The 22,948-nt window shown below is 40.6% G+C and overlaps 2 protein-coding genes and 3 non-coding genes across 5 annotated transcripts; all 5 read left to right on the top strand.

Moving 5' to 3' along the window:
- Positions 1-372: 372 nt before the first annotated feature.
- Positions 373-4,562, top strand: ing4 (inhibitor of growth family, member 4). The gene is made up of 8 exons (XM_018682733.2): positions 373-480; positions 918-989; positions 1,635-1,801; positions 1,950-2,064; positions 2,173-2,284; positions 2,381-2,525; positions 3,578-3,639; positions 3,774-4,562. The coding sequence occupies exons 1-8, from the start codon at positions 444-446 to the stop codon at positions 3,811-3,813; spliced, it is 750 nt and encodes a 249-aa protein (XP_018538249.1). The 5' UTR covers positions 373-443; the 3' UTR covers positions 3,814-4,562.
- A 176-nt stretch (positions 4,563-4,738) lies between these two features.
- Positions 4,739-22,722, top strand: ncapd2 (non-SMC condensin I complex, subunit D2). Its single transcript, XM_018682729.2, has 32 exons — positions 4,739-4,884; positions 5,638-5,757; positions 5,866-5,941; positions 6,025-6,083; positions 6,179-6,354; positions 6,873-7,018; positions 7,581-7,708; positions 7,814-7,937; positions 8,057-8,204; positions 9,568-9,765; positions 9,849-9,983; positions 10,060-10,147; positions 11,030-11,237; positions 11,356-11,474; positions 12,373-12,573; positions 12,689-12,863; positions 13,281-13,365; positions 13,529-13,665; positions 15,492-15,624; positions 16,034-16,109; positions 16,221-16,436; positions 16,557-16,717; positions 17,667-17,778; positions 17,938-18,061; positions 18,479-18,634; positions 20,328-20,505; positions 20,588-20,682; positions 20,884-20,964; positions 21,550-21,733; positions 21,806-21,971; positions 22,079-22,198; positions 22,425-22,722. The coding sequence occupies exons 2-32, from the start codon at positions 5,640-5,642 to the stop codon at positions 22,505-22,507; spliced, it is 4,206 nt and encodes a 1,401-aa protein (XP_018538245.1). The 5' UTR covers positions 4,739-4,884; positions 5,638-5,639; the 3' UTR covers positions 22,508-22,722.
- On the top strand, positions 6,428-6,756 carry LOC127143380 (small nucleolar RNA U85). The gene has a single exon (XR_007814746.1). It is a non-coding gene; the product is annotated as a small nucleolar RNA U85 (small nucleolar RNA).
- LOC127143379 (small nucleolar RNA U85) lies at positions 9,059-9,368 on the top strand. The gene has a single exon (XR_007814745.1). It is a non-coding gene; the product is annotated as a small nucleolar RNA U85 (small nucleolar RNA).
- Positions 10,199-10,497, top strand: LOC127143381 (small nucleolar RNA U85). Its single transcript, XR_007814747.1, has one exon. It is a non-coding gene; the product is annotated as a small nucleolar RNA U85 (small nucleolar RNA).
- Positions 22,723-22,948: the final 226 nt, after the last annotated feature.

The raw sequence follows: 22,948 nt of genomic DNA, 5'->3' as shown, positions 1-22,948 counted from the left end.
GCAGTTGAATTTTAACAAGAACTTTTTAAAAACTGAAATCAGTATCCTTAATTGAGAGCATGAGTAATGAGCTGCACTTAAGGTATCTTGACTTTGATATGCCACAAGTTAAAATGTAAATGGCAGAACTGTAGAGTCTTTAAACTGGTTCTTCACAGAACTCAGTGGTTCATTAGTCATAATGTAATTAGATATATTTGAAATTAAAGTTTTCATTTGTCACATTTCAGATATACTGTGAATCTTAAATATGTTATGAAAGCCCTTCGTGTGGCTGTTAGTATTGGTTACATCTATGATAACGGACATACAATATAATAAACTTGAAATACATACAGTAGTTTGGATGAGAATTTGTGCTGGAAACTCTTCCACCGCCGTGGAAACAGCCAGTCAGATTGGTCCATCTCGGACAGGAAGCTGTGTTGTTTACATTTTCCAAGATGGCGGCGGGGATGTATCTGGAGCATTACTTGGACAGTAAGCTATTTGGCGTGATTTAAACATATCGGAGGATATTTCTACCTCTGTAGCTCTTTTAACGCGCTGTTTCTTTGTGTATTGTAGCCCATAATTAACCCGCCGGTGGAACAAAGCGCTGTAACTGTTTCCTAACGGTCGGCGGGTTTAGGCTCAGTCTATTTGCTGGAATAACGCACTGTAACGAAGAAAGGATGCTGTCTGAAAACGAACAGCACACACAGTGTTCTAGCTTTAACGACTTAGTATAAATCAACCTCTCAAACAAAGTTGATGATTTTGTGCATCTTGTTTCCTGCCTAAACCTACTTGTGAAAGCTAATCAAAAAGCTATGGTTAATTCCAGCGGGAGCATTAGTCTTGCACATAAAAGCTAGCTACCCTGCTTCCATTATCTTTTCATGGGATTAAACTGTTTTTCCCTCTCACTTCACCAGGCATAGAAAACCTGCCCTTCGAGTTGCAGAGAAACTTCAATTTGATGAGGGATCTAGATCAACGCACAGAGGGTGAGACAAAGAAATCTGAAATAAGTGTGGGTGTCTAGTCAGAAGCAACAGTAATGTGAAAACACAAGTTATCTGCACCCCGTATTGGAAAAAAAACCTGTTAAACACAATGCCACGTTTATTTCACTTCTTGTAAAGGTTCCCCACAGGGATCCAAAGTTAAGTCTGAGGGGTCACAGGATGATTAAAGTGATTTCAAAGAAAACTGTTTCTGTTGCATATCTTCAGACTTTTCTCTATTTCTCTACTGCTTTTGCGAAATACTGATTAACTTCACTTCTTCATTCATCTGAAAATCCTTCTAATTAAATCAAATTTTGCTCGACCTGTTCATATTAATATCCATGGTAATACCATAACTTGTGATAAGGGGTCATTTTTAAGGGATCATGAACCAAAAAGTTGAGGACCCACCAATCAATAGTAAAACACTTGTACGTCATAGTTGCAATTTGTGGAACAACGAAGAAGGACAACCCCAAGGTCAAGTTTTGAGTGATGTTTAAAGTCACAAAATGTGACAAAATGTTGACATATATTGCCACTGCAGTTATTTCGGGATATCTGAGAGGTATTATTTGTTAACAGCGGTATCACATTTGTATGTTGTTGTAGTTGAAGTTTTACTCTTTGTCTCTCCTTTAGATCTCAAAGGACAGATAGACTCTCTGGCGAAAGAGTACACAGCCAACGCCCGGACTCTTTCCTCTGAACAAAAGCTGTCCATACTGAGGCAGATTCAGCAGTCTTACAGTAAATGCAAGGAGTTTGGAGATGATAAGGTGCAACTGGCCATGCAGACCTATGAAATGGTTAGTATTACTCACAAATGTAATGTAATGTTTTATGTATATCTGTTGGTAATATGAGTGGAATAACTTGGCATATATAGACCCACCGTGCTGAATGTACCTGACGTATGCACCGAATCCAGTCTGCTGAAGTTCTGTTTGTCTGCAGGTCGACAAGCACATCAGACGTCTTGACACAGACTTGGCTCGGTTTGAGGCTGATTTGAAGGAAAAGCAGATTGAGAGCACAGACTATGATTCCACCTCCAGTAAGGGCAAAAAAGGTGTGTGTCTGTTATTTTTGTTGCATGCCTTTTTATTTTTGCATTGATGACAATGAAGATTTTGTAAATCCACACTTGGTTGTATGTTAAGTGATTGTGTAATTCCAGGTGACTCCAGACAGAAGGAAAAGAAGACAGCTAAAACAAGGTCTAAAGTGAAGAGTTCGGATGAAGATGGCAGCCCCAAGAGTGCACAGAAGAAAGTCAAACTCCTTCAGCCGTATGTTGTGTATCCACTTTTCATGTTTGCAGTTTAACAATTCTTAGATAGCCTTATGATTGTGCTCTCATCATAATATTTTTGGTCCATCATCAGGGGAGAATTCAACAGCCCTTCCTCCAACTTTGGCAATGTGCACCCATCTGATGTGTTGGACATGCCAGTGGACCCCAACGAGCCCACCTACTGTCTGTGTCATCAGGTCTCTTATGGCGAGATGATCGGCTGTGACAACACTGATGTGAGTTTCATTTTAAAACCCTTCTTTTCTGTCTTAATCACATGCAAATACCTTTTCCCAAAATAAATGTTTTATCCATGTATGTTTTGCTGAAGAGAATGTTATTGACGTTGGTAATGTTTTGAACGGAAACAGTTTGTAACAGAAATATTAATGATTGCAAGCACAGAAGCTTCTAGACAAAATATACATACAAAGAAAGTATGTCATGAAATGGAGATGACAATTATGAAGTCAAGGGAATTAAATACAGTTATAATTATCATAGTGATTATCATTGTAACACATTTTCATTTGTATTCGTGCGGACTAGAGTCTGTTTGTTATGTAGTTTTGTATCTTATAGATTCTGTGTCTGTCTGTCTTCCCACTGCTGAGCAGTGGCATTGTCTAAAAGTCTATAGTCATATTTCATTTGGCTGAAAATTTGTAAACATTCCTAAGAGTAACCTCTATCAGTAACATAATATGTTTCAGGAAGAAGAAAGGTGGAGTTTTGGTATAAATATATGCTAAAATGCCCTTTTGTGACATTTAAGGGCACAAGCACACACGGAAAATGCATTTCTTAATTTCATGGGACCTTTGCTATAACAGCCTGTCCAAGCAACATATGATTTTATTTATGTGTGTGTGTATCTAAATAACATTAACATAAATACCATTCACATATCACAAAGGTCATCACAACTTACTATAGTACAGTCCTGACAATGAGTGAATTAAATAAGATAAATTGTAAAAAAAAAAAGAAACCGTAATCATATTAAATATCAATAATAACTTATTATACATACAGCAGATGTACACCCTTTCCCTTATATATATTTCTTAGATGCTAGAATTAGGAGTCCTTCAGTCTCCTGCCTTTTCCTCAGAGAAGGTCACAGATGGCAGAGCAAGAAAAAACACTCTGCACATACTGTATGTGATGTTAGAAAGGTTCATTTTGTTTTTGATCATGGGTTTTAAATGATGTTGTTTTATCTATACTGAGTGCTCAATTTATAAGACACTTCACAGTATATTGTCTGTTTTTGTCTTTTCTCTAGTGCTCCATTGAGTGGTTCCATTTTGCATGTGTGGGCCTGACGACCAAACCAAGAGGAAAGTGGTAAGAAACTGAACCGAAATGGGGGTTGTTAAGTACGACCCTACTTTCAATGTATGCAGTGAAAGTGTGAATTGCTAATCATTCAAACCCACCACTCACCTACTTCTGCTTCATTTTCCATTCACGCTATGCAGGTATTGTCCACGATGCTCCCAAGACAGAAAGAGAAAATAAAAACACCTGGTTGTCCTGGAACAAAACGTGGACACTGATCAGATGGAAAATGAGAATTTCTTCATTAGTTACTAGAACTTTTTGTTTCTCATCTTCCTTAACATTTGGTGCTTTTTCTTTTGGTTTACGTAATTTGCCTTGGTCTGATGCAGTGTGTGTGTGAAGGAGCCAAGTGGTTACAATTGTATTTAAATATAGAATTTTTTTGTAAAGGTTAACAATAATTTTGATTTTGTTTTAGTTACTTTTGGTGCTCTTATTGTGACTTTTTTTTTAAGATTTTGATTTCCGAGTGAATAATGAACACTACAACAATCCCTAATGGTTTAACATTTCACATTTCCACAATACTCTATACTGTATTCACATGAATAACTACAAAATTTAAGTATTTTTCTGAAAACGGTTTGACTGTTTTTTGTTTTTTTTGTTTTTTTAAATTTTGCTTTATTGTATGGTTAGTTTCTTATGCTTACCCTTGGGACACTAGTTTTATTTTTTAAGTGTAACAAGAGGGCAAAAGAATATGAAGACCAATGCTGCATCCTGACAGTATTAGTCATCTGTGGTAGTGAGTTACACCATTTCATTTTAACATTTGATTGAGTGCTGTATAGAAAGTAACACATTTTCTGAAAAGGTATTGTCATTTCTGTAGCTGAAACATTGGTACAGGGGAGAGGGGGTGATTGTGTTGTCAATCATTTGAATACAGCTACTACCTCAAAAAACAGCGTGGCCTTTTGTGTCTGTTTTCACCACTGTGTTCACCGATCAGCCACAACATTAAAACCATTCTTAATGTTGTGGCTAGTCGGTGTATGAAGTTTTAATAAGAGTGAGTCAGACAGCTCGATGTTTGTACTGTAGTGTTCCGTTTTCCAGTAGGTGGTGCTGTTGGATCAAACTCCCTGCTGACAAAGGCGCATATATGTGACGTCAGGCCTCCGTCGCTTTGGCGCGATGTCCTAATAAATTTGAATCAGACCGTTTGTAGACGGTGGGTACAACAGACTTTACTTCTGTCTTAAGAGGTCGGCGTTGTGGCTAACGGGATTTCTAGCGTTAAAGGTGAGCGTTATGTTCATATGTTTGTAAAACAGGGTTGTTCATTTATTCTGGCTACAACTTTCTTCATTACACAGTCACAGTAACGGCTGACAAATTAGGCTACACAGTCTAGCTAAACCAGCTAGCGTGAAGTTAGCTTAGTTAGTTAGCCGCTTAGCTTGTTTGGCTATCTTAATTCACAACAACAAAGCTGTATTTGGTTTATTGAAAGATTCGTCACATTTACAGACTGTTTGCAGGTCGTGAAAAGTTTATAAAAGAATTTAAATTAGTTGCCTCAAGAAAAGGTCTTAGAAAGTGCTAAAAAATGACAAAAGTCAGGCATTCGTGTTACTTCTCAAACGTTTCTGTGGCTAGGTGACTGCAGGTCGTTAGGTTTTGTGCTGCTTATATGACCCCACTTGAATTAATTTATCAACATCCTCATCCATCTGAGGAAAAATGAGTGGCCAAATCGTCCCATACTTTCTTTAGCTGCTAATATTGTTTATGTAGAGTCTGTATGGTATTAAAAAGATCTTCGAAAGTCTTCAACGTAACTCGGTGAACCCGCAGAGACTCTAAGTCCAACTAATCAACCAGCGTTAATTGTCAAAGTTTTTAAAATATAATCATTAAGATCCTACTGCGCTATATGTATTTCAACGATCCTCTATGGGATAATCTTACATTCTTTACATTCGAGCTTAGTAGCTAGTTTAATTTATGATGCAAATAAACTAATCTAGTGTTTCTTTGATTTTCTTGTTGTAGGGATGTCGTGGGACTTCTTTGTACCCGTATGTATTGGGGACCTGGTGAAGACTGGCGGGATCAACCAGTACGTCGTTCAAGATGTGGTCCCCCCAAAACAGCTGCCATCCCATCTCAGTAGTAAGTAGTGGACTAGATTCTGTGAGTTGTGGAAGTATTGGAGCTGCTGATGGTGAGACATTTTGATTAGAGCTAGTGTGACTTAAAGTTTTTGTGTCTTTAACACAGGATTCAAGGCTGCATTGAGAAGCCAGGGGCCTTTGTGTATATTGGAACACTTTGACACAGGCTACAGTGTGTTACAGTGAGTGTTCATCCAATATAACTTGCTCTAGTTAGTCCTATCAAGAACTATATGAGCACAGATCTACTGTCTTTACCTTTTAGGCACTGCAGCTTGGTGGAGCTAGGTGTGAAAGAAGATGCTCTGGAATTACTCATTCAAGGCAAGACATTTTTATGTTTGTGTGTTTAATTTGACTGAAATACAACCTTGACATGCTGGGGTGATCATGTGTTGTCTGGTTTCTTGTCATTTCAGTGGTTAGTGGCCTGGCTGCTTCCCTCCCGGCACTCCTCGTCTCCACCTCCATCTCAGCTGCAGAGCGTAAAGAGAAGCTTAATGCAGTTAAAATGAGTGTCTTTCTGCTCTGCAAGCTCACGGAGACCCTTGAGAGTTACTCCTGTAGACAGAGTATTGTCACGGCACCCGGGAAGGTATTGTTAATGATGACATAGTTAAGTACTTGGTGAATGCCAGCGAGTCTTTCTCTGCTCAACCATTTTAAATGCCCACTGATGAAATCATGGCAGGTTTTATGATCCAGTCAGACCAAGAGATTGTGGTCTCTAGCCTGCTGTTAGGTGGGTAGTCTTGGTAGTGTGATGGAGTTTTATTGCACTGCTGTAAGGGCCCACCCATAGCTAACATGTCAGCTTCTACAGCCTCTGCCCACCCAAGAGTAATGGGACGGGATAGGTAGGAGATGTCAAACAATGTGCAGATGTTTGTTTGTGTGTAAGTTGTATGAATGTATATGTATCAGCTGGCAAAGAGCTATAGTCTCTTTATAGTTGGTTTGGCAGGTATGAACTACAGTCTTTGGTAATCTGAGGGCATGTATTGAATATTAATTTCAAACAGTTAATTTTGTCATGTAACTTAGGGCTTTTAAGATTCACTATCTATGAAGCTTAACTGATTGAATTAATCAGGTTTTGTCTGTCTTGCACAGGGTGGCAAAAAAGGTAAAGCTGGCGGTGAGGGACTGTTGCAGTGGGACTCAGAGAGAGAGAAGGTGCTGCACGCCCTCGTCCAGCTCCTCCAGCTGGATATCCGTTCCCTCTGGAGCCTCTCCCTGGTGGAGGAAGAGTTCATCAGGTACTCTGCTGTCTGGGGAGCTCTGGGCAGTAATACAGTATCAGGCTTAGCTGCCTTAATTCATTTAGTTGGTGTAATTTTCCACCGGATCTCTTCCCAGCATTGACAATACTAGACTTAATTTGAGTATATATGAAAATGATCTTTGCCTTTTCATTGATAATGACACACGAAACCTAATAAGGTTAGATGATCTTTTAATGGTGTTAACTTGCTTCATTTAGTTTTTTAATTGTGAACATTTCCTCACAGTCCTAACATTATATTTTCATCAGAAACAAGTATCTTTCCTTCTGGAGAGATGACTGTGTTTTAAATAGTCCTGTTTTTGAATGCTAGTTCCAAAACTTGGTTTTAAAGCAGCACAGCTGTTATTGATTGTTAAGCCTAAAGAACCATTACAAACACGGTGTCTATACAGTCCTCTTATTTGTAAGAGGCTTTGTGTATAAAGTTTAAAATTTCAATCAGGCTCCAAGTTGCTTTTGAATTCATATTTTAGCTCCACCAACAACACACCAACAAACTTTTAAATTTTTGTTCTTTGCCTTTCTTGCCACAGCTGTGTGACCTGCTGCTGTTACAAACTGCTTGAGAACCCAACCATCAGCCATGTCAAGAGCAAACCCACCAGAGACTGTATAATCCACCTACTGGGGGTGCTGATCAAAAAATACAATCACCTCCTGGGTTAGTCACTCACTCAGTATGTTGAACCTGTGAGCAAGATGCATAACTGAGGGAACATGTCAGTCTTTTGTGTTTGATTTTAGCATACACTCTAAATTCTTACAGGTGCAAGTGTTAAGGTGATCCAGTTGCTGCAACACTTCGAGCAGTTATCATCCGTTTTTGCCCAGGCAGTGTCTGTATGGAGCACAGAATATGGGGTCAGGGCTATCATAGGAGAAGTAATAAGGTTTGTGTGTATACTATATTTTCAAGAACAAACCTCTTTGTAAATCTTTTTGTGCAAATTTGATTCTTTGGCTCCAATTACATAGAAGCTCATTCCTTGTTGGTTTTCCCATCCTACAGGGAGATTGGTCAGAAGTCAAGTGAGGAACTTGCCAGAGAAGGATCAGGAGTCAAAGCCTTTGCTTCTTTCCTCTCAGAACTCAGTGCTTTGGTGCCTGAGTTAATGATCCCCAACATTAGTGTGCTCATCACACACCTGGAAGGAGAGGTACTGCACACCTGAACATGTTTGTCCTGCTATTTTTAAATTTTTGATTCCTCTCTTCTGAATGGGAAAACTTGTGTTCTGAAATGAATAGAGACTAGCTGCGATTCATCTGATAAAAAGTGTGTGTATGTGTGACTGTAAAGAAGTAAGTAATTGATTAATTGGTCTTTTTTATGTGTGAGCAGCCTGCTCAATGCACAATGAAATAAGTCCCTGTATGAGCACACACACGCACACACACACTTGCTTGACAAAGGCAGATCCCCGTTCTCCACACTGCTCCTTTAGACATTCAGGGCTTTTTGTGTAGATGTTCATGTAGTTTTGCAGAGGAGGACTCTGCAGTGAGCGGTTAGATGCATAGGTTATGACTGGCTTGTGTAGCAATGTCAACACGTATTAAACAAGATGACGAGAGGATTGCCAGAGAAACAGGCTTCTTTCTTTTTAGTGTACACACTTTTTTCAGTGATAGGAGAGTACTACATTGTTCTGCGTTTCACAGGGTAACCGACCACTGGACACCGTCCATTTTTCAGACAAGGCAAGGCCTTTACAGCACCCAGTGAAATTTTACGTAGTGCAATGACTAATGTGCTTGTGCTCAAGGATGAATTTCTGTCTTTTTTGCTCTAGCTTTCTATATGCTCAGGTACAACTTGTCACTATGCTATGACAAAGCCACACTACATCACTTCTCACCTAGGACTTGCTGAGCATTGTCTTAACACAAATGTTACTGACACAACTAACTGGAAGAAAATGGCTCTAGAACAGACAAACTCTTATTCTTTGGAAGACTATTTCCTCCATATGTTTTGCCCTTACCCATCTCACTGTTCAGTTCACATTTTGCCCAATGATGAGACCAAGGCGAATACGAGCTTACTGAGCGAGAGTTGGGTTCTTCTTTGCCTTGATCGGCAGGTAATCTTGGCAGTGCAGAGGAGAATTCCTGCTCTGCTGTAAGGGCCTGCCTACAGCAATTTGGCTCAACCCAAATTATTCTTCAACAGTCACAGTGGAGTAATTACAGGGATGACGCTGACAGTGTGTGTGTTGTGACAGTGTGTTGTGTGTACGTGTGTAAAAGGCAAAGAAGTTCACCCATCTCTCTTTGCTCTTCAGTCAGCCATGAGTTGTGTCTTTGGTAATCTGAGGGCAAAGTTTTGAAACAACCAGACTGGACAAACTAATGTGTACTTACTCTGTTTTTTCCTCCTGCTATGACGTATTTCTCTAAATGCCACAATAAATCACTCCTCATTTATTACTTCACAATTGTGGAAGAAACCAGAGTAATTTACTGACACAACAACATTCTTGGATGCAGCCTAATTACCTGTTTCCTCCCATTTTCCAGAGCCACACAATGCGTGTTGCTGTGTGTGAAGTACTGGGAGAGATCCTTGTGCGGGTCCTGTGTGGTGATGGCCTTGATGAGTCCGGTAAAGCTGACCGAGACCGATTCTTTGACACACTTCAGGAACATCTGCATGACACACACTCCCATGTCAGGGCACGTGTGTTGCAGGTCTATACACGCATCGTTAACAGCAAAGTATGTTTTCTAAACTTATCGTATATTTGTAAAAGCACAACATTAATGTCCTGTCTAGTAATAAAAACTGTGCTTGTGTTTAGGCACTGCCCCTGTGTAGGTACAGTGAGGTGATGGAGCTTGCTGTGGGACGACTGATGGACAAATCTATAAATGCAGTGAAGAGTGCCATCCAGCTGTTGGCAGCCTTCATTGCACACAACCCCTACAGCTGCAAGGTAATTCAACTAGTTTAAAACTATATTACCATGCATTTTCAGGTTACACAGTCTCACGGGAATTTGTTTCTTTCAGTTGAGCAGCGCAGATCTGAAGAAACCATTGGAGAAAGAGACAGCTAAACTCAGAGAGATGAAAAAAAAACTGGAGGGAAAAGCACCAGGTGTGGACAAACCCTGTGAAAAAGTTTTTTGTCTTGTTGAACTCACATTTTGCCCAGTGATGAGACCAAGGCGAATACGAGCTTACTGTATGAGAGCTTGGTTCTTTTTTGCCTCGGCTGGCAGGTAATCTTGGCAGTACAGAAGAGAATTCCTGCTCTGCTGTAAAGGCCTGCCTACAGTGACTTAGCGCAACCCAAATTATTCCTTTAAAGTTACAGTGGAGTAATCAAGGGGATAAAGCTGACAGCGTGTGTGTATGTTTGTGCACGTGTGTAAGAGGCAAGGAGTTCACCCAGCTCTCTTAGCTGTTCAGTCAGCCATGAGTTGCTTCTTTGGTAATCTGAGGGCCAAGTTCAGAAACTCATTTGAACTCACCAGACCACGTCTTTACCTGCAAAAAAAGTTGTCTCAAAAGTCACACCTGTAACTTTCAACCATATCAAACATTTTGATTTTTTTTTCTAAAACATTTTCATTAAGTGCCATAAGTTAATTCTTCCAGATATTCCAGCACTATGGTTTAAGATGTGTGCACAAAAACGCAAGGGGGAAAAAAACTTGACTTTAATCTAGAGGGAAAAAATGTGATCCTAGTTCAGTAACTAGTAAATGAAGCTTCAACTCATCTGGCATTTCAGTCACTATCAGAAATTCCCTCGCTTTTGTTATAGTGGCACACTAGGAAAAAGTTACAAAACATGATCAAATGGCGGCACTCTAGAGCCCAGCTTTACAATCTGGATTCTTAACCCCATGATCAGTTGTTTCACTATTCTGCCCTATTGCTAATTCCCTTTTTTATATTTCTCTGCCAGTTGTTCCTCTAAAATTTTCTTTCATCCCGACTGGATTTGAGTATATATTTTTACCCCCCCTTGCAGTGGCAGTGATTAAAGCATCTGAGTTATGGGCTGCTATGGAACCAGAGCTGCTCGTCACTGTCAGAACAGAGCTGGAGCCCACAAGTGAAACAGAGAGGGAGCAGCAGGAGGATGAGGACGACAGGGATGTGGAGGAAGAAAAGGAGGCAGAGGACGACAGGGCAACTGCAGTGAAGATTGCTCAGTACCTCCGTGTCAACAAATACAGGTGATGCTAATCACCAGTGTTGGCCTGGGTAAAAATTGACACTCCCTGAAGGATTTTTCTTTCACACTGTCAATTAGCCAACAACTTCTATGTGGTCTATCTTTTGTGTTGTCAACAGGAATGCTGTGCGTCTTTGTATAAGGGCTCACAGCTGCTTCCCTGAATCTGAGATGTTTGCTTCTCTGTCCACTCTCACCCCTGAGACTCTAATGGAAACACTGGCTCTGATTTTCAAAGGTAAAGCCTATGCTCAGTTCACTTGACGCATTTCTGTCCAGAGATTCTCATCAAAAGTGCTCACTTCTGTGAATTTTAATGGAAGCAGGACTGAACGCATTTAAGAGTCAGGTCTGTGGAGGAAATTCATTTCCCATTATCTTTCAGTATTGATTTATTAAAACAGACCAGTCATAACGCTTAGAGGAGTATGACACACAACCTCCACCAACACTGTGCAGCAGTTATAGAGCTATGTCCGATCACCATGTTCAGTCCCTACCAGAAGTTACCCTCATTACATAAATAAATTTGTAACTTGTTTAACAACAGAACAGTAAATGGATTTATCAGCAATTCAGGAAGGGGCATCTGTAAATCACAACTGCAAAGGAAACTTTCAGCTGAACAGCATTTTAAGGATATGTCATGCGTAGGAGAAGTCTGTCAGTCTTGATTTTGTGAAGTGCAGGGCTTTCCCTACCAGTCTCAGTCTAAGTGGGTAATTTAAGTGATTATGGAAATTAAAATAGGACTATGAACCATTTTTTGTGCATTGGTCACTGTCCCTACTTGATACACTGCATACTAGAGGCTTTATACCTATACCTAGATGCTGTGGTTGTCCATGGATGTGCTGTAATTTCCTTTTGCATAGTACCCCTGTATGACACCAGAAAGAGACTAGTGTGGAAGACAGTCAGAATTTGATGTTGTTAATGTAAATGTGGCTGCCTTACTCACACTAAAAGCCTCACAGCAAAGAGAGCAGCTTTAACTTAATTACCTGTGCAGGAGCTGCTGGAAGTGTTGAGTAATCAGGCAGCTATGGAAAGATGATTTATTGGTTGAATTCATCTACAATTTCTTCTTAATTTAAACATACTTTACATTATATGGTCCCTGATATTTTCCTCAGGCTCCGATGAGGACACCACAGAGCTCAGCCCAAACTTGCCACCAACCCCACAGAAAGAGGGAGAGAAAGAGGGGGAGGAGGGGGAGCTGAAGAAGCAGGAGATGTTGGTGCAGTACCTGACAGACACCGAAACCTTTGCCTTACAAGTGGAAAGAGCAATTTCTGTTATCAACACCATGCTCTATTGGAAAACCACTTCAGGTATTAGGCAGTATTTGCCAAAGTGCAAACCTGTTCAGGCTTGTGCATTTGCATATAGTGTTTGAATTTACTCAGTAATGAGATCCATCCTACAACAAATGTTTTGTGTTTTTAGTTGTCCAGGAGGCTGTGCAGTTCTGTGTGACAGTGTGCGAGTTCAGTGTCGCCAACTCTGTGAGTGGAGTGAGGAAGATGTTGCCTCTTGTCTGGTCAACTGATGCTGCCATTAAAGATGCTGTTGTTCAAGCTTACAGACGCCTTTATCTGAACCCTCAGGGAGAAACCGTCAGGTTTGTTAAACATACCTTTTACGATATGATGAGCCCTAACTTACAAAACACACATAAAGCGCATGTCCTGTTCAGGCTGTAATGTATTGACATAAGACTGTTATCAATTTAATGTGATAATCTGCTAAAGATTTATTTTTTATTTTAGTCATAACATTTGGGTTTTTTTATTAAATCAATTGCCCAGTGTCTTCTTTTAATGTTAATAATTAGAATATAGTTCATGTGACATGCAGTGAATAAAAAAACTGTTAATTACTCAATCAGCTTTTTTGGTGCATTGTTGTGCATAAATAGTCAAAACTGAGCCAAAATAATTAGCGAATACCATATTGTTATGAAGTGAATATCTAAAAACACTTGAAGAGATTTATTTCATGTTGTTGTTCTTAAAGCAGCTGTCACATCTTTTATTAGGATGAAAGCCCAGACTCTTGTGGACAGTCTCTCTGAGTTGATGGTGGATGCATCTCTGGGAACAATCCAGTGTCTTGAGGAAATAGTGAGTGACTTACTCTCATGGCTCATTTCCCTCTTTGATGGTCAATTGACAAAACAGCAGTGCAGAATATTGGAGGCCATACGGTGTTCTTAAATATTTAGCTTTAAATCCCTTGAAACAAGGTATGTTGGGAGTTGTAACCACTCAAACTTTGTCTCTCTAGGTGCAGGAGTTCTTTAGCAGTGGCAGCAATCTCCAGTCTACTGTAGTACAGGTCTTGTGGGAGAGGTTTACTGGAAAACGAGAAACCTCTGGCTTACACAAGCGAGCTGCAGTGTTACTGCTGGGCATGGCTGCACGGTAAGACACAGACCACTTTCAGTATGTTCCTAGGAAATTAACTTTTTATGTCGTGATGTAGAAAAGAGCTCATGCCAAGGTTACTAAATATATATAAGGGTTGCTCTTGTGGTATATTCGATGGTGATGATGTGAAGATGATGAAGAGATTTCCGCTGACACTGTCTTTCTTGTATATAAAAGTTTATTACAAAGAAGTTCAGCATCAAAACAAGTACTGCAGTAGCCTGTGAGAGGATCCGAGCCAATATGGATCTCTCTGACTAACAGCTCTAAACATCCGTATATATAGGGTAGTTTTTTACATGTTTTATAATTTAGCGAAACATCCTGACCTCATTCAATGACCTCTTATTCCAAAAAACAGAGGAGGGGAGAAAAAGCCCCTCTCCCTAACACTTACATCTTTATGTTCACAACCATTAACTTAAACATTGTGTTACTACACGATCAGAGTAGAAAGGGCAGAGTGGTCAGTGTGTTTGTATTTTTGTTTTGTACTTGAAATGTAAAATTCAGTCAGCCATGGTGGCAAATCATCTAAGTTTCTGATTTACTCCTGGTATTTTGATTTGTTTCTAGAATACTGATAAGTCCCATCAGAGCTTGTATTTATTCACTTTCTATTCACTCATTCTGTCCACATTATGATCTGATCTCATTCTGCATACACTATGCAGTGCCGTTGAGTAGGTGGAGATGTCAACCAAAACAAATACACCAGGTTGTAGGATAATTAGCCATGGTTCTCTACAGCCTGTATTTATTCTCTAATTTTGAACAACAGAAGTAACTTGCAGGTGCTGTGCATACTATGACTTGTTTACTATGGATGAGGGAAAAGCATGTTGACTGGTGAGAGCAGATTTAACTGGAGCTCCTCTTAGGTGCATAGCAAATTTCAGACTGAGTCATGGTGTTTCTGCGACACTGAACAGCCCTCTCACCAACAATTTAGTGAATTGCATTTACATGTGGTTGCAAAAATCTTATTAAGTTCCCATTATACTTCGTACTGAACACTACAGCTGTGAGAATACATGGCTTTTTAAGGCAACGGTATTGTTTGATTGACCTTGTTTACTTGTCGTGGTCTAAATCATGAAATGTAGCAGAACTGTAGCAGAAAGTTGTAGTACCATGGCTTCTCACAAATATTTACCATGAACCTTATTCCCTGTTATATATTGAAATGAACAAGACTGTTTAATCCATTGGTATTGAAAATAAGCTAGGTGCTATGGGTCTGTGTTAAAGTTGAGTCGACTAATATTTTCAGTATTCCTCACCACGTGAAGGCACTTTCTTTTACATTTTGGTCCTGCCTCAGCTACTTGACATTCAGCAAATCCTCTCATTAGTCAGAATACAAGCTCAGCCTCGGCTCCTCTTCATTGTAATCAAAGTCACGACCGTACAACTAGGCTCCTTGCCAGTGCATTTCACTATATATATATATATATATATATATATATTTTAGTGTTCCCCCTCAATCTATCTCAAAGACTGCCACTGCTGTAGGGAAGAGCAAGAGAGAGAGTAAAGAGAGACTATCTGCAATCCACCCACACTGCTGCCTCTCTTCATCCAGCCAGCAGCATTCATAACCTTTTAAATCTTATGCGCTTCTCCTAACCCGTCCTCCTACACGCATTATCTGGGCAGCAGCCTAGCACCGGCAAGGGCAGCACACAGCAGTCCGGGTGATGTGGGGCAGAGATGTTATTACTTTACTTTACATAATCACATGATCATTTGGAAATAAAAAAAAAGTGTATAATTTTTGTCTTTTTGTAAAAATGTCTGTCCGTATGTGAATATAACAGGGCAGAGAGGGAGGTGGTTCTCAGTAATCTGGATACGCTTTGTTCCGTGGCTCTCGGAGAAAAAGTAACTGAAGACTTCCTTCTGGCCAGAGACACAGTTATAACCATCTGCAGTATCACTGACCATGTCAGGGTAAGAAAACATGGTTTGCCTTTGAGTATTTCTTGATAACCCAGAGGTCTCGCTAACTTGAGCCTATTGATTAATGATTCAGTGGGTCAGTGTGACCGGGTCCAAAATCCTTTCTTGTAAAAGACTTAACTTGAATTGTTCTGCTTTGAGACACTGGGGCGCTTTTAACTCAAATACATATTTAACATTGTTTTATCTTGATACTTAGCGACTTAGGCTAAATTTATAAGAATTTCTTAAATGGCTTTTTGGGAAGTAAAAGGAATTTGCATTTGTTCATGCATAGTCTATACATAAAATAACACGTGAAATATATCAATCTTTTGAGTAATAACCAGGCTTTTTGGTAGAGAAGAGAGGGGCTGTTGTTATGTAATGTTAATATCATACATTTCAATATTTCCACCAGCAATCAAAAGGTGCACCGTTCAGACTCCCCCAGGAACATCAGCTATTCACCTGCCTCACACAGGCCATAGCTGAAGGTAAATGCAGACAAATATGCCCTTTGTTGACAAACATCCTCAGTTTTTCTATTGTGGCTTTTGCCACTCTTGGTTTCTTCCTTTGACTGTGTCTATTGGAACTTGCTCCAGGTGTGGTGATGGAAGACCCTTACTGGCAGAGCTTCATGGAACAGGCTGTCCGTCTCATCTACTTCCTGGCTGAATCTCCTGACCAGCTGTGCTCCCGATTGCTCCAGCGCAGCGCTCGCCTCTTGCTAGATCAGATTGCAGAAGGTGGGGAAGTCAACAAAGATCCTGGCCAAATGCAAGATGGATCTCAAGAGTCCAACGAGCAAGGTGAACAAGGTGAGTCCCATCACTAAAAAAGACTTGTAATATGACTTGGCATTGGCATAATCCCAGTGCTCCTACCTTTGTCAACATACTCTTCTTAATCACGTGTCCACGTGTCTTTGTCTCCTGCAGTGAACTGTGTGTGTCTGGCCCAGCTGTTGGCTCTGTGTGGCTGCGTGGCTTTCTGGCAGGTGTCTCACCTTGAGCGCAGTGTGAGTGCTGAGCTGCGGAGGAGGAGAGGAGAGACAGAGGAGAGGGAGGAGAAGGAAAAGGGTCCATCCAGCAAAGCTAAGGTAATGAGGCTGTGGAGACTTGTATACAGCATCTGTATATACTGTACAAGGGTGTTAAGTATCTCAGGACAATGGGTAGTTGTAAAACTGAAAAGCTGAAATTTAAAAAAGTTTCCGCAGCTAAAATGTTTTCTCTGTTCTGTTACTATTAGCTGTGTTTTTTTGTTTGTTTGTTTGTTTGTTTGTAGACTGTCAGACAAAAATAATATTTACCATTTGGGTCTAGGAATTTTTTTTCACTGACACTTTATAAACAGAATAATTGTTATACCATAATGTATGTACTACAGCTTGATCAGATGTTTTCTTAACTTGACAAAAGTTTCCAGGTCTAAATGTCAGTTGCCTGTTTCTAAAAGCACTTCTGCAGATACTTTAATGTTACAAATGAAGCCAAAACAACCCCCTGTGTGGCAAAAAGCATTTTCACAATCAGCCTGCGTCTCAGCAGGATGGCTTGATGAGATTTATTTTAGTGACACAGTCAGATGTCTCATAATTGTTCAGCCCATCAGGGGACAAGAAGATAAATGTCTCCTTAATTAGCTTTAGAAATCTTTTTTGTTTATTTAATTTTTTCTCTTAAATAACCAGAGACTGGCATACAATGAAATTCACAGTTTAGACTCAAACTGAGATTGTCACATGATATACTCCACCATGACAAGAAGTTTTTAATGTTATGCCATGCCAAGTCTCATGAGTGATTTGAAGAGTTTCCATGGCTGATCTGATGCCTCTTTTTTTTCTTCTGTAAAAACTTGTCACAAGTGAAGCCAAAACATTTCTAGTCCACAGATTTTTAACACACACAGCATCTGTTCTTCTGTTGCCAAACAAACAGTATTTCGTAGATGAGAGGTCAATCCCACCACTTCTCTCGAACTGGCAAGACACTGTTGAAGAGAGAAGTGGCTGTTTTTGTAAAGCTTTAATGGTTTTCCAACAGCAAGCCGCCAATGAGAGTGCCATGGAGGAGGAGCTTGGGTTGATTGGTGCTTCTGCTGAGGATACAGAGGCTGAACTTATCAGAAAGATCTGCGAGACTGAATTACTGGCTGGTAATGAAAATCCTCCCATCTTTTGTATTTTTGCCCCATATTGAGCGGCATTTGAAAGCCCATTCCTCCCCATTCCCTACATTTGGTTCTTATACATATTTTGCTTGTACCATTTTTTTAAAAATACATTGCTTCAACCTCTTCCTCCTGTCTGTTTAGAGGAGAACCTACTGTGTGCATTCCTTCCCCTGCTGGTGAAAGTCTGCAGCTCCCCAGGACGCTATTCCCACCCACAGCTCACCACTGCTGCCTGTCTGGCACTCTCTCAGTACATGATGATAAGGTAAACACACTCCCTATGCCCATGTTGTATCACCATAGACATATGTAGGGCTGATTAATATGTCAGTCAGTCACACAAAAATGTGTAGCCATTGAAGCCCATTAAGAAAATTAATTGGTTACATTTTCTAAAGTTAGAATATTTGCTGTCTTTCTCAATCTTGTATGATATGAGGTGTATTATCTTTTATATTTGCACAATGGTTGGATGGCTACAGCAATTTGAATGTGTTGTGTCATTTCTTGTGTGTTGTCGGACATTTTATAGACCAATCAATAGCTTGCTTGCATGAGAAACTTACTAATTGCAATTCAATTAAAATATTTATTTGTAGTCTGACATATATGACTCTAAATGGACTGAGCAGAATTGTTGGAATAACTTCTGATGTGTTGATTTGCTTGTCCCATATGTCAGCCCATCGGTGTGTGAGGAGAACATCCGTCTCATGTTTACTGTGCTGGAGCGCTCTTCTTTTCCTGTTGTCAGGGCCAATGCTATAATAGCCCTCGGAGACCTCACTGTCCGTTTCCCAAACATTTTGGAGCCCTGGACACAGAATCTCTATGCCAGGTAAATGCCACATTCAGTTTGATCAGTAATATAAAAAAGGTTTATTGCAATAGCAGCTCATGCTCATCATCCCCTCACACTAATTGATTTTCTTCCAATTAGAGGCACATTATCATAATATCCGTAGATTTGTTTTGTCTTTTCCACCCAAGATTATAAGGAACAGCCTACGCCTGATGGCTCAGCTGAGTGGGTGTACTGTAAATGACGTTTCATCTCAGCCAACATTCCCCTTATGCTTGTACACTTGAGCCATCGTCATCCGGATCCCACCACCACCACAGCGTCTCAGTGTGTTGTTCCCCTCAGCCACTGAAGTGTTGCTGCTGTCACAATGCTCCACTGAGCCACATGATGGGAAAAGTTTACTCTTTCCATCATGACTTTTTAATGGAGGGGAAACAAACTTTGAGATCTATGATGGCAAACTCTGATATCTGCCTTGTATCCTGACCTCTGCGGTTGCCATGGGAACCGGCCAGCGCTTCGTGGTCTGTAGAAAACCCACCCCCACTTGTGAACTGGGGTGGAGTTTTTAGCCTGCCTCAGACAGGGGCACTTTTAGATAATGAACAGCTTAATTACTAGTGTGCTACAAATTGTGACTAGAACCAATGACTACTGTGTTGTAATTATATAGGGCGGTAGAATGAGCAGAAGGGAATAATTTCGGGTGAAGTCAAAGGTTTTGTAAGGGTTTACGCTCGTAGGTATGCTTTCCTTTTAAAAACACTTAATGGTTTCTATCTGTTTTTCCTGCACAAACTTATACTGGTTCCCTATAGTCAACTCCGAAGCTGAAGTTGTTCTTTTTGATGAAGTGTGGTTGTAATTATAATAGTTGATAATGCTCACATGTAGGTGTTTTGGATGTGTAAAACATTCTGTTCTTTTTATAATGCGTCACTACCCTCCTAGTGTTTTCTACCTGATAAGCATTCATAGTGTTTCTTAATTGTCTCCCATACACCAACACCTCCACTGTTCTCAAGGCTGCTGCCCTGGAACCTCCTGATAAGCGCATTAAGAATTAATTACCCTGTTCCTTGCTGTTGTAAGCCCCTGCATTGGCATGTGGAAGTGCCATGCACAAGTTTCTGATCTTCTGCCAGGAGTCCTGCTCTGTGGCATAAATGAGAAATGGTTAATGAGTTTCTTTTGTTCTGTGGTTTTGGATGAGGGTAAATCTAAATTGGTCTCAGAATTCTATCAGATTGCCCTGCCACAGCCTGTCCAATCCCATTGTACTCCGCTAAGGCTGTGACACTTGCTTGGTTTTGTTCTGGCTAATTTCAAGTCCTTCCCGAAAGCTTAATTGACTCGGACTGGAAAATAACAAATGCACGGATGGCAAGACATTTTACCACCACTCACATTTTAGCCACACTAGCAGAGTGTTCCAAGAAATGGAAGGGTTGATTTCTCAGTCAATTAAATTTGTTCAGGTATTCAGGTTCTTCACAAGATGAATACTGTTATCTGTAATCATCAGGTCATAATCTTAAGTTTATAATTAAACACCTGCAAAATTAATCATCCCCCTATCAGCTTCAGCTGCACTTTGTCTTTAGTGCTTATTGACCAAAATTAGCATGCTAATCTAAAATGCTATGAGCACTGTAGTGCCTTAGTCTTGGTCCCAAAGTGGAAGGCAATGACCTAGCCTGTGATTTGACATTGTCTTCTCTCCCAGGCTCAGTGATGAGGTTCCTTCAGTGAGGCAGACAGCTGTGACAGTTCTTACTCAGTTGGTGCTTAAGGATGTGCTAAAGGTCAAAGGTCAAGTCAGTGAGGTGGCTGTGCTGCTAATTGACCCCGAGCCGCACATCACCAGCCTCGCCCTGAACTTCTTCAACGAGTTGGCCTCCAAGGTACACACACATACACTCAGAACCCATACTGGTGCCAGAATAATTGGGAAGGTTTTTAATGATCATTGATGTTACCCATCAGGACAATGCGATCTACAACCTGCTCCCAGACATCATCAGTCGCCTGTCAGACCCAGAGAGACGGATGAGCTCAGAGGACTTCAACACCATCATGAAGTGAGTTGTGCTGCTTCACAGTATGCGCCCTCTCCTATTTGCAACCTCTGTCCACAGAGAATTTGTCCACGCTGTGCAGGACTCTGCAGGCTACGGACAAATTGTGCCTTGTTGCTTTGACACTCTGGGGGGATATGTTGACATCTTTGCTATTTTGAGAACCATGCTTAAATGCTGTATTGTTGGCTTGTGTGCTCTCAGACAGCTGTTCTCCTACATCACCAAAGAAAGGCAGACTGAGTCTCTGGTAGAGAAACTGTGCCAGCGCTTTAGGACTGCCAAGTGAGTATATCTCCACCTCCTTTTTCCCCATCCTCACACCTCTGACCTGCATCTTTTAGGTCTTTTTTCCTTTACTGTTTCCCAGCTCATGTCTAAAGTCTGTCCAACAGTATTTCATTTGTGTGAGATGCAGGGGTGGATGTGTGGGTAATTAGTGGGTGTTTTCAGTGAGTGAAGAGAGATCTACAATTACAGCGAATTCACAGTTCAGTCGACCTCATCACCTATACTCTGACATCTTCTTATTCACTCATTTTGTCATGGAAACTGTCTTCCCATATAGCCAAGGCATGTAGACGAACAACCGGCCAGGCCAGGTTTCAGTCTGACTCATACTCTGTCCATACTCTGAGCTCAAAGGAAGGGCATTTTATATTACACAATGGCAAAGTTAATTTATATAGGAGAGGTACCTAGAAAATGAGATTTGGTCCAAATGTCAGGGAAAAGCCACATTCATGAGTAATGAGTTTTTTTTTTTTTTTTTTTTTTGGTCGAGGATCTTGAATTTCTACGCATTTCACATAATTTCAAATCTGGTTTAGTCCCTAATTCTTATGACTATGATTTTACTTCTCTCCTCAGGACTGAGCGTCAGTGGTGTGACTTGGCCACGTCTCTGTCTCTACTGTCTATGTGTGAGCGTGGTTTTAAGCGGCTGCAAGAGTGCTGGGAGTGCTACAGTGACAAGTTGACTGAACCTGGAGTTTACCAGCCTCTACTTTCCATCACTGCCAAGCTCCGTCGTGGAGCCAAATTGCAGTTTAAGGTACAATACACTCTGTTTGTTATTTTACCATTCTCTTTGTTTGTGTTTACGGATGGTAACTTTGTTCACCAGGCCCAGGTGGATGAGTTTGAAAAACGGCTGACTGCAGTTCACACACGGGGGCTTGAGAATGTAGAAAGCCCTGAGATGGAAGAGGAGAACCAAAAAGAAGGACCCACTGAGAGGACAGTCACACACACACCTTTGCCCACCAGAGGCCGTACGAGGGCCAAGAAAGGTCAGTACTCTTTGGCTTTGACCTTGAGGACCCTCTTGGTTGCAAATGTACAAGCAGGAAAATTTGTTGGTTCTGATTGTAACAATAATTATCCCTCTCTGACACAGGTCAAACAAAGCCTTCAGGTTCCAGCCATGGTGATGACAGTTTCGTGACGCCTCAGAAATCTCGTAAGTCCAAGAAACCTGTGATCACCTTCAGCAGTGATGAAGAGGAAGATGAGGAGGGTGAGTGCAGCCACTTTTCTCTGGCGACATTACACTTAGATTGGAATTTAACATTTTCACATAATGTCACTTTTCTTGCTCCTGATTAGATTATGATTCACTGCAATGCTTTCTTTTAAAATGTTCAGACTGAACACCTGTTCACACTTGTTTGGCACCTCTGTGGCCTTTTTCACTTGACTTGTTTTACTTCAAGTTAAAATCTTTCTTTTATTTTTTTCATCAGATGCTGTAATGGCGGAGAGCGAGACCCCTAAAGTGACGACACCCATCGCCCGCACGTCCAGACGAGCTCGCCTCAGAAACTGATGCTCTTTTTCCTTGTGTTTGTTTCATTTCTGTGTCTTATTTTTTTAATCTTTAATTTTAAGGAATGCATTGCATTCTTACATATTTTTACTTTTTAATCTTGTATATTTTAAAAGATACTGGTACATAGCACCAAACCACAGTAGTCTAATGATGTATCTAATAACATAGAATCAACACATCTTTAATAAACCTGTTTTTGGTTTTGATAAGAAGTCTGAGCCTATTTCAGTTTGAGCTGCGTCACTCACCAGCTTCTGTACACTGAAGAAAACTCCCAAGAAGCCGACACCAACAGATGTGTGAAGAGTTGGGTGTACTCCGGGTTATGTCAAGTGAATTTATACCATCGTTACAAACAGCTTTGAATGTCTGCTTGTGTTATGTGTTTGGACAGTGGTGTTTAATGGGTTGTCACAGCTTGTCCAGACAGTATTATAA

The sequence above is a fragment of the Lates calcarifer genome, linkage group LG15, assembly GCF_001640805.2.
Source record: "Lates calcarifer isolate ASB-BC8 linkage group LG15, TLL_Latcal_v3, whole genome shotgun sequence".
Classification (NCBI taxonomy): Eukaryota; Metazoa; Chordata; class Actinopteri; family Centropomidae; genus Lates; species Lates calcarifer.
This window is presented reverse-complemented; position numbering and strand designations above follow the sequence as displayed.

Excerpts from the sequence above, each read along its gene's own strand:
- ncapd2 (XM_018682729.2), top strand. The coding sequence starts at position 5,640 with ATGTCGTGGGACTTCTTTGTACCCGTATGTATTGGGGACCTGGTGAAG. Across the intron at positions 15,625-16,033 it reads GTATCACTGACCATGTCAGG|CAATCAAAAGGTGCACCGTT; the intron begins GTAAGAAAACAT and ends TATTTCCACCAG. Across the intron at positions 18,062-18,478 it reads TCTCAGTACATGATGATAAG|CCCATCGGTGTGTGAGGAGA; the intron begins GTAAACACACTC and ends CCCATATGTCAG.
- ing4 (XM_018682733.2), top strand. The coding sequence starts at position 444 with ATGGCGGCGGGGATGTATCTGGAGCATTACTTGGACA. Across the intron at positions 2,065-2,172 it reads CTCCAGTAAGGGCAAAAAAG|GTGACTCCAGACAGAAGGAA; the intron begins GTGTGTGTCTGT and ends GTGTAATTCCAG. Across the intron at positions 3,640-3,773 it reads ACCAAACCAAGAGGAAAGTG|GTATTGTCCACGATGCTCCC; the intron begins GTAAGAAACTGA and ends CACGCTATGCAG.